The sequence below is a fragment of the Anarhichas minor genome, unplaced genomic scaffold (genome assembly GCF_050575085.1).
Source record: "Anarhichas minor isolate MPS153535 unplaced genomic scaffold, ASM5057508v1 ptg000005l, whole genome shotgun sequence".
NCBI classification, from domain to species: Eukaryota; Metazoa; Chordata; class Actinopteri; order Perciformes; family Anarhichadidae; genus Anarhichas; species Anarhichas minor.
The window spans coordinates 1,308,230-1,322,835 of record NW_027466451.1 but is presented as its reverse complement, the minus strand read 5'-3'; the positions used below and the strand labels follow the sequence as shown (position 1 = coordinate 1,322,835).

At 42.7% G+C, this 14,606-nt stretch overlaps 1 protein-coding gene across 1 annotated transcript in view; it reads right to left on the bottom strand.

Annotated features, from left to right (window-relative positions):
• spire2 (spire-type actin nucleation factor 2) overlaps window positions 1-14,606 on the bottom strand; it is a 41,110-nt gene that overhangs the window by 13,301 nt on the left and 13,203 nt on the right. The window contains exons 3-9 of the mRNA XM_076112558.1: window positions 14,168-14,545; window positions 10,108-10,188; window positions 9,805-9,969; window positions 8,678-8,764; window positions 7,551-7,668; window positions 3,380-3,540; window positions 1,997-2,219 (exon numbers count right to left, since the gene is read on the bottom strand). Of these exons, the coding sequence (XP_075968673.1) occupies window positions 1,997-2,219; window positions 3,380-3,540; window positions 7,551-7,668; window positions 8,678-8,764; window positions 9,805-9,969; window positions 10,108-10,188; window positions 14,168-14,545 (1,213 nt within the window). The remainder of the gene's footprint in view (window positions 1-1,996; window positions 2,220-3,379; window positions 3,541-7,550; window positions 7,669-8,677; window positions 8,765-9,804; window positions 9,970-10,107; window positions 10,189-14,167; window positions 14,546-14,606) is intronic.

Sequence of the window (14,606 nt, the reverse complement as noted above, 5' to 3'; positions counted from 1 at the left end):
AACATTTTGGTTGATTTCTTTGATAAAAATAAATAATACAAACAACAATAAATGTTTCAACACAATCAATAATCAAAATAACTGTTAGTTGCAACCGTAATTTACAGCCTTAAAATAAGAAAATAGCTTAATTAATTCAACCTGCACTGTGTTGCGTCTCACTCTGGAACAACCTCTCCAGACTTGTATTGGCCCCGGGTTTGTTCATACATCATTCATAGCCTGAACATTTTATGACTAAAAACATGTAGAAAATGTGTTTTTTTATGGCTGTTGACAGTATTTTCTGATTTATGGAGTAAATCAAAGCAAAAACCTTTGACTCGAATATGTCAATAAAATGAAACAAGAATTTTGAACCTCCAATGTTCAGATTTCTGCTCTTAAAATGTATGAAAATAAGTACATATTCAATTAGATAATGCCTTGTTTGTCTATTTAAACACAACTTTTCAGACAACTTGTGCTACCAGAAATGATTGTCTTAGTGTGAGTAATCAACTGGGAAAGCAAGCAAACACTACAGCAGCTGATCTCATTCATTATCTCTCTTTCGGTTAAGTCACAGAAACTAACCAATGGAATGAGCTGCGGCAGTGTTTGGTTGGGACGAACTAACTTCAGACTCCTGGATATCAACGAGCCCGGCTGAGAATCAACTGTAAAGAAACAGATGTGCCGATGTGTGTCACCATGTTTCATGTAGAGCAAATGGAAAAATACAACAACTAGTTGCAATTCACCATTCGGCCCAGCCCTGGCTGCAGATAAGACTCTTTATTAGCCATAGTGGGAGAGCACAGGTCGGTTGTATTCAAATGTCCCAGTAAAGCATGACGGTGAGACAGAGAGCCAGCTTCATTTCAATGACGTTTGGTGGAAAGTTAGGCCATGAGCCAACCGTAACAACTGATGTGTTTTTAGTAGCAACAGTGCCACCATGTGTTCATTCATGGTGCACTGCATATTTTTCATTCACAACTCTTGGGAAGTAAGATGACTCGACTTGGAATATTTGGGCTATTCCTTTAATCACACCCCCCATTAGGAAGCTGAAAAACCTAAAGCAGAATTTGATTTCAATGACATTATCCAGAACATCAACTGCATCTGTCTCATTGGTTTCTCTTTCCCAAAGAGTCTGATGTTTCACACACCAGGCTCTCCTGCTAAAAGGAGACGAGGCTCGCAGAATCAGTGATCTCTTTAAACCACTTCTTAAAACCCATTCCTACAGACTGGTTTTTATGTGACGTCGTCGCTTTACTGCTTTATTTTATCATTGATATTATATTTTATTAAATTATTGTCTTTATTTATTCGTTTCTTTTTATCGTATCGATTGTTTATACGTTTCATCTGTTGTACCATTTTATCTTACCTGAGTTTGTCTTGCTTTGTTGGGCCTCACTGTTGAGCTTTCTATTGTTTTACTGCCTTGCTTTTGCTGTATTGTCTGTCAAAGCACGTAAACTCTGTTTTTAAAGGCGCTATATAAATAAAGTTATATTATATTATTAATACTGACTGCTGAACTCGAGCGCATGACAAGCTTCTTCTTCTCTTGGATCTGACACGTCTGCTCAATTAACTAATCCATCTTGTACTTTTGCTTTCTGTAGACAAATTTGGGTGAAATCCTCATAATCAGCATATCAATTCTTGAGTTATGACCAATAAAACTTGTTTTGAGAGGTCACCGTGACCTTTGACCTCCAAATTCTAATTTGTTCATCCTTGGGTCCAAGTGGTTGAGCCAAATTAGTTATTTAATTCAGCTGACATGCACAAAGCTCGTCCTCGCAATCCTACGATCATTTAGTGGCAAGTTGCCTAAGTGTTGCTATGGCTACATGAGTTTTAAACGGCCATACCTCGGTGGTGATTAGGGTGACTCACTCATTGGTCATTAATGAGGCCCCCTTGAAAATGAGCGGATACATCTCAAAAGGATGAACTCTTACCAAAGGTAATCAGTCTACATTCACACACTGACCTCTGTGATAAGGAGGCGCTCCGAGACCGGTCAGTGTCCTGGACCGAGGCCTCTCCCCCCTCAGCCTGACCACCTCGCCCAGCTGGGCCGACTCGGAGAGCGAGGGGAGCATTTCAGCGCGCAGCAAGGCCAGGTCGTGCTCCGAGAAGGAGCGGTCTCTTTTCAGAGGGGTGGGGGAGCTCTCCGTCCTCCTCAGCTCCCCGCCGTCTGGGGACTCCTCCTCCTGCGACGGAGGTTAGAGAGGGAGGGGAAGGGTTGAGGGAGGAGAGGAAGAGGGAGAAGGAAATGAGGAGTCAGAGACATTGGGAGGGATGTGATGGAGGAACATAAAGAAAAAGGTTAAGTGAAGGACAGAAGGCGACACATTAATGCCAGATGTAAACAGGGCCAAGAGGACTCTGGATTTCAGTCTGGCAGATTGATTGTCCCTCTGGTTCAGTCTGGGGTGCAGCTAAGCCTGAAACATACCATGATCAGGACCAGGTTCGTCTGGAGGGGTGCGTTTCCCTGGTAACTTAAAGGTTTCCTGTGGAGTTTAAGATCTCCAGCAGCACAGTCTTTCTACAAGTTTCGTTTCTCTTGTGCGCATGCACGTGTGCAATAGGTTAAGAGACAATGGGCCCCTGGGCACAGATATGCAAAAGGCCACAACAACTCTCCTACACCTCTTCTTTCTGTATTTTTTGTCTGCAGGTGTTTTGCCCCCTTTTGTAGTCATTTTGTCACTCTTTGAATTCGTTTTGTGTCTCTTTGTGGCTGCTTTGTATCGATTTGGACTTCTATTGTGTTTCTTTGTAGTTATTTTGTGTCTCTTCGCAGCTGTTTTGCATCTTTTTGTGGTTGTTTTGGTCTTTTTGAGTCTCTTCCTGGTTGCTACGCAGAGTGACATTTTGTAAGTGAAGGCCAAGGACCCGTTCAGTAATCCATCCATGACACACAGATGACGAGATAGAAAGTCCTACAATGGTGACGGCATCATGTCAAGATATACTGCAATGCACCAGCAAAGGCTGAAAAGAAGAAGACTGCAAGCTAGTAACTTAGCAGCTGCTCCTCCAATAAATAGTTGTATAACTAAAACTCCAATCTGCTTTAAGTTGTTTCACTTTGGGCCAGTGAGAGTATTTCTGAAGATGCTGAAGTATAAAGTTTTGATGGTCGATGTCAAAAATAATTCCCAAGTTGTTGAGTCTTTGTGCAAAAGACAAAGAGGATTCCTCTCTATTGTTGTTTCTTTTTCCACAGAGGCATCTTAACCCACTTCGGCTGGGAAACAAAGCATGTGCTACAGTGAAAAACACCAGACAGTCCTAAGAGCAATGATTCCACCCACCCCCAAAAAAACAACAACTTGTCAGTCTTGGAGGTCCCGTCTGGCCTCACCTCATATATGTTCATCTCTTCCATCTCGGCCAGAGTCGGAGCTTTGAGCAGGATGCGGGGGCGGGACGGAGGCCGGGGCTCCGACACGGACAGGTCGATGCATGACGTGGATTTGACGTCGTAAGGACAAGTCTGAGCCAGGCAGGGCAGAGAGCCAAATGCTGAGGGAGGAGACACCGGAAGCACCGTCAGGGGACAAGCAAGTCAGAAACTGAGATCAGAGGGCAGAGATTCTCAGATGAGCCCCGTGCAGCATTTTAGCATCGATAACTCACAACGACACAGTAGAATTACTGTAAAGCAACACCACCATGTTAGTGTAAATGTTAAAAAGTTATTTTTTTATAAAACTGACTTTAACCCGACAGTAGTACAGTTTGCTCTGGTTGGTGGGCGATGCTTCGTTTTGGCTCGACTGTTTTTAATACGATTGCAACGGATCATAAATCTCACGGTTTGGTTTGTATCTGATTCGAGTAACTGATTAAATATATATTTTAGAGATGCCCCGATCACGTTTTTCTTTTTTGCCGATATATTTGTTGCCAGTTGTCAATGAGTCATCTGCCGGAACATTGTTGTTGTTTTGTTTGTTGTTTTTCTGATAGCAGCTGGTGTACAAGACTCCAGACTATTTTTTTTTTCCACAAACGTCCTGAAAAATCATTTCAGCCGCCCCAAAAGTCGGTGTAAACTGACAAAAATGATGAATGTTATCCTTTTACTTTGTTATTGTCATCCATAGTGGTTATTTGCATACAAAAGCAAAATTCAAATGATTAGGAAATAAAAGATAAAAAATTATTAATAAATAAAAAAACATGGCGGCCGGGTCACAAACGGTCTCATTTTACAGCTGAACAGTAACTAAAACATGTCTCTGAAAACATTTGAGGTGAGAAATAGGCAATGCAGTAACAGAATGTTGATTCATATTTGATCAGCGCTGCCTAGTATGACAGTTTGATCCGAGTTCATGATCTCCGCGTTAGTGACTCTTCCTCGGCTCTGATTTCTTGTTGTCGTTTGGGCTTGGCAGGATCTCGCAAATGCTATTAAGAGCACTAAAAGTTGAACAGTTTCATAAAAATTCTTATCATATTTGCTCACAGTTACCAAACAGCTTTAATGTCTTCGTGAGGCTCTGAGGGATATTTGGAGTAACATTTGCTGTATTGTTTAATAGCACGAAGCAGAAAGAGGGTGCCCTTTTTCCAGTGAATTTGGGGATTTACAATGGGTCAAGTGATGGGGAAAGACATTGCTCGGCAGCTCTCCCAGCCCGACAGAGTCTGTCAGATCTTTGCTCTGGATTTACAGCCGACAACTTCACTATTTCGATTCAGTCTCACGTGCCTACCGACTAGTTAGCTGACAAACACAGTGGAGCATTTAGTGGCTAAAGAGACGGATATTTCCCGTCGATGGAGCAATACGTGGCTAAAAGGAGAGCGAATATTGAAGATTGAAATCTTCAAAGTCAAATGAATGCATCTTTAATCTTTCTGGTGAATGACAGATGGGTAAGTAAGTAACTTTTATGGGAAATGTGGTTTTGAGAAACACTTGGACTGATTCGACCATGGTTATTTGCATTTGGTTATTTGCAACTGTCACCATTAACAATAATAATGACAATACAAGTTGATCTGCATAGTACTTATCAGCAGTCATTCTTGGTTGCTGTTTTTTCACCACCATCAATTAAAAAAGTTGTTAAGTATTCACTAAAATGAAGGGTTAATTATAATATTATCATATTGCCAATAATTAATTTACAGAGATTCCATGTTTGAACCCATAACAGCTCTAAACAAAGCAGAGTGTGTTCTTTGGATTGCGTGTTGAGTGAAGACTCCTTTATCAGCACTCTGAATTACACTGACCTTGATCTGGAAATAGCTGGTCAATATTTATGCAATGCCACCTCCACATGTACTGGAGCTCGAAAATGGAAAAATACTCTTGTTACACACTACAGCTCACAGACTTGTATGCAGTAGCTAACTGCAGTGTGACCCTCGCAGGCTACAGTACACAATGTACAGACTAGAGTTTCAGCCCCAAATTCATTACTTAGCAACTAGCATAACATTTATTTTCTGGATAGCACAACGAGTCACACTGAAAGTCATGTTAATGACTTCATATAGGCAAAAACACAGTGTGACGTCCAGAGCAGCCACAGGACAGGGTCTTTTACTGCTCTTTATATCAGTGTAATGCTTCTCTCCAGATACCATGCAACAGTTTCAGATGCTGACAAATACATAAAGCCAATAAGAGACCATTTTTACTTTAGGTACTTTTGTGTCTGTCTGGTGGAAACATAACAAGGTCTGCTCTAAGAGCTGCAAAGCACCGCAGGTGCCTTCAGCTAAACGCTTCAAACTGCACTCTGCCATCTCACTTTTACAATGTTAAGTATGTAAAAGTAGTAAAATATGGTTGAATTTAGTCTCTTAATTAATCATTGGTGTTTTTTGAGCATAAGATGAATCAAACCAATCAGTGTCATCTCCTTTAAAAACTTTAAAAACCCTTTAAAAACTAGGTAAATGGTGTTTTCGTCTGCAGTGAGAATATTGTTTTTGAGAGGCTACAAAATGCCAACAAATATGAATTGAAGCAGAACATTTTTGTTAGATAAAACATTTTGTTTATTTTGGAAATGATTACATCTACCTTTTTTTTTAAAATAAATCTAATGCACTGGAGTTTAAGGAGTTTCAGAGTCACGGATCGGATCGGATCAGCACAAAAGAAAAAAAAGGGAGCAAATATAACTTTTAGATACTGATCATGTTGCCGATCAATGATCATCCCTGATGATACAGATCTCTTTGTTGTTTGATTATAGCAGCTGGTCTCCAAGGCTTCAGACTATTTGTTTTTGCCACCATCCAAAAAATCATCTCAACCACTCTGAAAATCATAAAAAATCCCATGTGTTTTCTTCATAAAAACACAATTCAAAGTAGTTTTAATGATGTATCATAAGCTGCTTAGAGTTAGTGTAAAAAGCTCATAATTCATCTCTAATATCTATTTATGTTGTTGTAAAAACATCTTTTTCAAAAAACTGGATTTTACGAGATTACATGTGAACACACCATGATAACGTTATAATTTACCGTTGCCCAATACAAATTTTCACTGAACAGAGCCTGAACGCATCATAATGTAACTGAATGGAACCTTCGTTCATTAGCCATTAGCTGTGCTGCTAACGTTTTAGCTCTTCTCCTGTCAATTTAAACACAGACTGGTTGTTTACAATGTAACATTATCAGAGATCAATGACTAGAGAAGCACAAATGATGCCTTGATCACATATTTACTGAATATTGGCAGATAACGATCATCAGTAAAATGTATTTTACACTGTGATGGTTAACGTTAAACTGCGTAATTAATCTGCGGTTCACATGCGTGCCAAACCGTGAGGGGGAATCCATACGGATCACGGATCAACAACGGTCCGTTACACCACTAAATCCAACTGATAATCTTAGTGTAGCCTGATCTTTATCTACATCGGTGCAGAAATACCCGCTTCAAACACAATGAATAGACGTGCAAAACAAAGTAGCATTCGACTGTTGATTTAGAATTTGTCAACATTGTGAATGAAGCTTCAAAGAGTCCAAATATTCAGTGCAGCCCAAGAATTGTGTTAGATTGATAAATTTCATATTCTGTTGATGGAATAAGAGGGCACTCCATCTAATCTATGTCGCTCTCCATTGACGGTCAGTGCTGAATTGATGTCGTAGCATATTGTGAGGAGAGAGAAGGGGCAGGAATGTGGTCCTTGGTCGATGGACTGTCTGCCTCCACCGTCTCCCATTCCTCTGTCCCATCAACAACTCCATTTGACTGTGAATGAGCAAATGCACAGTAAACCTGTTTAACAGAGAGGGGGGGGGCACCGTGTGTGTAACAAGCAGCGCAACGTTGTGAACCCGTCTATGTAGGAACATCTTACTTTCTGAATAATATGCCCTTTAAATAGCAGGAAAATACTGACTTCAGACCAGGTTTTTGTTGGTCAATGGCAGAATGGCTTTCTGATACCTCAAGATAGCAAAGCGCCCAACAATGTGCCGGACCAGCCTTAATTCTTTCATGGTGGGGTAAAATAAATGGCGGTGGACGATCGTCCCCTTACGTCTGGAACTGGGCAGGACCACTGGCCTGAGCTTCCTCTCCTGCTTGATCTCAGCCAGGACCTTTTCATGAAGGGACTGCTGCTGCGGGGGAGGAGGGGGGAGGCTGCGCTCTGAAACCTAACGGAGAGGAGAAACAATTAGAACATAGCTATACTCCTGAGGAATCTTAAAGAGGTGAATCCATATACACAGTATAGCTATGAATGGATGCGCGAAGGTGCCGTGTTTTACCACGAATTAAAGATATGATGTAACCACCCACAGTGTTTTTGACTGGGTGTAAAAGGTTTTGAAACATTGTTTAGATCGTCATTAGACAATAAAACGGCGATAAAACAAATAATAACATGTAGTACTAGTAAAATTGATTGTAAAAACCCCAGTAATACATTTTGTGATTCACTACAATGTAATGAAGCAAACAGTACCATGGCTAAGCTATCAGTGATAAACACTGTTGACATAAAAGCTTGTATCAATAACAGCTTTTAATCATTGATATATAAATTATAGTAATATGTAAAAGCGATTGTTAAGGACTCATAGTTGCATTAGTATTTGGATGCCTTTCTAGCAAGCTGTTAACTTAAACTAGAATTACCGCGTCACAGTTGTAAGCCTCTGCCGGCAAGTCATGTTGCAGTTCCGTCACTTCATCATTTTATCCTTTTAGACATTTGTGTGAAATTGTCATAATTAGCATATGAATTCTTGAGTTATGGGCAAAAAAGATGTTTTGTGAAGTCACAGTGACCTTTGACCACCAACGTTGAATCAGTTCTTCCTCAACTCCAGGTGGACATTTGTGCCACAGTTGAAAGAGAGATTATAATGAGAAATTACGTTCACGAAAATGGAGCGGACGGACAACCTAAAAAACATAATGCCTCCAGACACGGCTGTTGCCAGCGCGGAATAATAAAAAGTTCAGAGTTCAGACAAAGACATACAACTGTCACAAAAACCTCATTAAGCTACATTTACAGACAAATCTACTGCATTATCTACTGCTCCTGTATGATACACACTCAGGGTTTTCACCGTATACTTTCAATGGTGAGAAAATTGCACACATGTACCCTCCTTCACATCTCTGGGGAACTTAAAATGGCAAAAACCCACTCACTGGTTTAAGAGGAGGTCTTGATCTGATGAAATCCAGTATCAACTCATGGGCATTTCTCTTCACTCTGGTGGGAATGTCACCGTCCACCTAAATAATACAATGAAACACCAACTGTAGGACTGTGTCTGTAAATCATTACAGTGATCATGCAGCAATGCAAACACCCTCCGAAGACAACATTGGAATATCATCACCTGATGGCAAAGATATTTACCTATTAACACGTGCAGAAATTCACTCTTCTTTTAGCTCTGTTTTGATCTCCACCAACTTTTGAAAAAACTAAATTGGCAGCTGCTAAATGGTGCACAGTGTTCAGCAGCTTGCTGCTAACGTTTTCTGCCATTTGGTGCTGAGCGGGCAGTGTACAGCGGGGTTTATTAGAGCTTTCTCGCTAAAAACAGCTGCTGCTGGAGACGGGGTTGAAAACACATGCAACTGAACCAGTTGAAAACATGAAACCAAAACAAAAGAGCTTAAAGAAGCTGAAGTGCTCCGTACAGCTGAGGGGAACTGTGGAGTTGGCTGATATTTCTCTGTGCAACTGCTTGCGAGGACAGAAGGCTGTGAGAAGCCTTCATTAATATTTGTGTTCCGAGGCTGAATTATGTATCTGCCTGTGGAGAAGGCCTCAAGGTGACTGCCTCATATATGCCTGCTACATAACAGTTCCTTCCTGTAACAAAGCCTATACAGTATATGGTGCGGTGAACTTCCTGAAAAAGAGGATAATGGCTTCAAGGACTTGAAATGACAAACAGGCGTCTCAGTCTGAGTCTCACTCCTGTCTGCCCTCCATGTCCTCATGCTCCATTTAATCAAAGTCAAGTGATGATAGAAATGTTGCTCTCGGGGTTATGATTTCAGCGAGGAAAGAAGGATCTTGTATTTCCTCCAGAAGATCTGCGATGCTTTGATTTATCTGCCTTCAGCTTAACACCTCTACTGACATTTCGACTGCTTTCAGTATTTTACAAGTCGATGGACTATTTACAGTGCAGACACTCAACTGAGATTTCAACTGCTTTCATGGCATATACTGTACATGATTACGGCTTTTATATAGTCATATTCATATCATAACTAATGCTTGGCTTGATTAATTTAAACCGTGTCTCGTCACTCACCAGGACTTTGCGTAGCTGGAACTTGCGAGTCCGTATGTCCTGCATCAGCATCTCAAAGGGTGTGAGGCTGAACTCGGTGGGCAGCAGGTTGAACGGCTGCTCCTGCACCTTCTTCAGCTTCACTCCCTGCCTGAGATCCTTCATCAGCTGCACCCACAGACGTGCCTGGGATGGAAATAACAACAACACACACACACACACACACTCCATATCTGCATGCGTCAACACGACAACACCGCCTTCTTGGGTCAAAAACACTGTTCCATTGTCCTCCCTGTGACACTGTGCTCTCGCTCTTCTCACCCAGTCTGTGTGTTTCAGGGCGTCCAGCTCAGCTGTAGACCTGTCTTCCACAGCTTCCTCTGTTGTGATCTTCTTCAGCATCTGTACAACAAAAAGCAACAGACACATATGTTTTTTTTTAATGAAAAGCTACAGAGTCAACATTATCATTTCAAACACTTTTGGTTTTTCTGCCACAAAATGCCAAATCTAAAAGGGTTGTACTCAACAACTTTAAATAGACTGCAGTATAGTCATGTTGATTTTAATGGGATAAGTGTGTGTGCATCTCTTGTCTATGTGTTGCTTTTAGCCTGTGTCCCTGAATCAGATAGGTGATCAGTTTCCTTTCCGATGATGGTACCACTAGGGGGGCAGCAAAGTCAGAAAACATCTAATTCTACACATGGTGTCTCTTTAACCTCACTCCCTCAACAGAAGACTTTATTTGGAAGTAAAAACAAAAATCAAAAGTGAGACATGAAGTGTCAATTGTAATCTACATGGGAAACCATGTGCACATATATGGCTCCCACATATATTAGGGGTGGGAATCACCAGAGATCCCGCGATACGATATTATCACGATACTGCGATTTATTGCGATTTATTACTTTTTTCAACTTCAAATTATATCCCCAAAGGAAAACTGTGTCAACATGTTTTATCTAATAAGATAAAGTTTTCAGTCTGTTCATCTCACTTCAATCATTTTTATTGCAGCAAAATAGGATTGTCAAGCAGACAGACTGACCAACAATGTCACAAATGTTACACCTGACAAAGTGAACTGTTTGTATTACTACATAGTCCAACTTAACTAAATGCAAACGTGTGGACTCAGTATATGAACTATAACTTATATAAGTAGGATATAAGAGTTATATAACTCAGTATAACTTGCGATGCGTGGACGTCAAGGGCAGAGAGACAGTTATGCGCTGCACTCTCCCCATGAGCCTGGCTACTGTTGGCAGATTTAACCCCTTTGTGAGGCCAGATGTCTCTATCTTCGTTTTGACCAACTTCCTACCAATCACGCTGACCCGGGACCTTTGCTGACCTCACCAGAAAATAACTCAGCACCATCTAGTGGACTGAAAAACTAATTGATTTGATTTTTCAAAAAAAAAAAACTTGGTGTCCATGTATCAATACAATATCGGCATGCAAAATATCGCGATACTATGCTGTATCGATTTTTTCCCCCACCCCTAACATATATGTCCAATCATTTCATTCAATCCGCAAAACAACGTGTCAGAATACCGCTTTCTTTCAGAGTTATGCAGGCTTTGAAAAAGCAAAAAGACGAACCTTTCTTTGTTTTTGCCTTTAAAACAAAGAACAAATCCTAATTCCGTTTGATTCTATTTATTGTTTTTTTTCCGAGATCTTGGAACACGGCTAAAAATAGTATATAAACAAGCCGACAGGTTTAGATCATAATCCCACCACTTCGGGGCGCAGTAACTACCTGTCAACCAGGTCGGGTTCACTGTTTTTAGATGTCAATATATGCGACACTCTGGAATTATGTACTCTCTCGCAAAACAAAATTGATAACTTTGTCAGAAATTAATATTATGGTTAAATTTAAGTAGTATTTGTTTTTTACGTCCTGCGGATCAACATTTCAGTGATTGACAGTCGGTGTTGGTAACATCAAGAAACCTAGCAATGTGGTGACAAAGGCAGGGAGGAAGAAGAGTACGAGCTACAGTAGCAAACATGGAGGGGAAAAACACTGAATGTAAACAGAAACAGGGAACCTGTCACGTGGTGAATATTATTATTACTGATGGAAGCAATGGTCAAAACTATAAATAAGTTAATAATGGGAATAATCCTAAAAAGTCAACCTTTACCAAATGGGCCCATACCTGAATTACTGTGCGGCATTCAATATATTGGTGCATTTGTTGAAGACCACTTTAAATAGCATACATTTGAATCAAACTACTCTACGTTTTGTTCCACGTCTGGGAATCCATCTGCTAACCGACTGTATGTACATGAACATTCTAACAAAGGTGCAGTGACACAACACAACAGTAGGCCTGTCACGATTATGTTATGGACATATCGTACCATATATGGACATGACCGATCATTTTAAGTTATTGACTTACTGTACATGGAGATGACCTTGATCTTGCCTGTAGTGTTTACATGCCTGTTTGTACTAACATTTTAAACAACATGATGCAATGAAGATTATGTCATTGTGCAGACATTGCGCATTTCTGTTAACAGAGCGTAAGAGTCCATTGTATCTATTGTATTGGTTGTGTGGCTTTTAACATTTTAACATTTTCACATTCCAATTCCAATGTCAGAATATTCTTAAGAATTAAAAGTTCATTGCTCTGTGAAAGGGTGCACTTACATTATTATGCTGTCATATTTATATCAGTGGCATAAAATGGTTATATGGTTAATATTATTTATTGTAATTATTTTTGGGACAATATATTAACCGTATTAACCATATATTAAAGGAAGGCCTCCCGGGGAAGGCTTATGCCAGGGTGCTGGAAAGGAGGCTCCGACCGCTTGTCGAACCTCGGATTCAAGAGGAGCAGTGCGGATTCCGTCCCGGCCGTGGACCAGCTCTTTACCCTCGCAAGACTACTGGAGGGGTTCTGGGAGTTTGCCCAACCAGTCTACATGTGCTTTGTGGACTTGGAGAAGGTTTTCGACTGGGTCCCTCGGGGGTTCTTGTGGGGGGTGCTGCGGGAGTATGGGGTGCCAGACACGTTACAACGGGCGATCCGGTCTCTGTACGACTGCAGTAGGAGCTGTGTCCGCATTCTCGGTAATAAGTCAGACACGTTCCCGGTGGGTGTTGGCCTCCGCCAGGGCTGCCCTTTGTCACCGGTCCTGTTCGTGACTTTCATGGACAGGATATCTAGGCGCAGCCTCGGGGCGGAGAACGTCAGGTTCGGGGGTCTCGGGATCGCCTCTCTGCTGTTTGCAGATGATGTGGTCCTGTTAGCCTCCTCGGATCATGACCTCCAGCATTCACTGGGGCGGTTTGCAGCCGAGTGTGAAGCGGCGGGGATGAGAGTTAGCACCTCCAAATCTGAGGCCATGGTGCTCTGCCGGAAACCGGTGGATTGCTCCCTCCAGGTGGGGACGGAGTGCCTACCTCAAGCGAAGGAGTTCAAGTATCTCGGGGTCTTGTTCACGAGTGAGGGTAAGATGGAGCGGGAGATTGACAGGCGGATCGGTGCGGCTGCAGCAGTAAAGCAGGCGCTGCACCGGACCGTCTTGGTGAAGAGGGAGCTGAGCCGGAAGGCAAAGCTCTCAATTTACCACTCGGTCTACGTTCCTACCCTCACCTATGGTCACGAACTCTGGGTCGTGACCGAAAGGACAAGGTCGCGGCTACAAGCGGCCGAAATGAGCTTCCTCCGTAGGGTGGCCGGGCTCAGCCTTAGAGATAGGGTAAGGAGCTCGGTCATCAGGAGGGAGCTTGGAGTCGAGCCGCTACTCCTTCGCATCGAAAGGAGTCAGCTGAGGTGGTTCGGGCATCTAATTAGGATGCCTCCTGGACGCCTCCCACTGGAGGTTTTCCAGGCACGTCCAACTGGGAAGAGACCCCGGGGAAGACCCAGAACACGCTGGAGGGATTACATCTCCCAGCTGGCCTGGGAACGCCTCGGGATCCCCCAGAATGAGCTGGAACATGTTGCCGGTGAGAGGGAAGTCTGGGTCGGCCTGCTTGGCCTGCTGCCACCGCGACCCGACCCCGGATAAGCGGAGGAAAATGGATGGATGGACAATATATTAACCAAGCAAAGTATCTGTCCTGACGTGCGTAAACAGGAGTCTAGATCTAAAGTTGAGCACTAGAAGGAAACAGTGGGGGTGGCATCTTCAGTCATTCAGTCTCTGCTCTGAGGCATGTGAACAGGAAGCACTTCATATTCAAAGGGCGCACACACAGCGAGGTGCAGGCCACTGCGGCAGAAGTGATGAAAGTTCACAGCTGAGAAGTAGGTCATGAGTCTATTTTCCGGTATTTATTCCAGCTACATTGCTTTAAAAGTAAATTTGACATGGCAACCTGACGTACCTCCTTAGCATCTCGGATCTTGATGAGGAAGGTCTGCAGCTCCAGAGTCTCTACAAACAGAGCCCTGCAGACAGCCTGGTAGTGCTCCGGAGCAAAGCTGGGGTCAGCCAGCCGAGACGCACACAGCGCCGCCACCTGGCGGAACGTGCACACCGGCCTCATCGCTCCCTCCTGCTCTTCCTCCTCCTCCTCCTCCTGGCCACTGTACCCTTCATCTGTGGTGAACCTTCCGACAGTGCAGACACTCTCTCGGCCCTGGTCCCCTCCGGCCATGCGTTCGATGAGGCGCTCCAGCTGGGGGCTGAGCTCCCGCTCCTCGCTGTCATCCAGCCCCCAGTCCAGAGCGCAGTAGATTGCCACGCCCAGCGACTGGACCAGCTGGAGGGACGGACGGGGAGATACAACAAGGGCATAAATAGGTTGCCCTTTACCAATAACA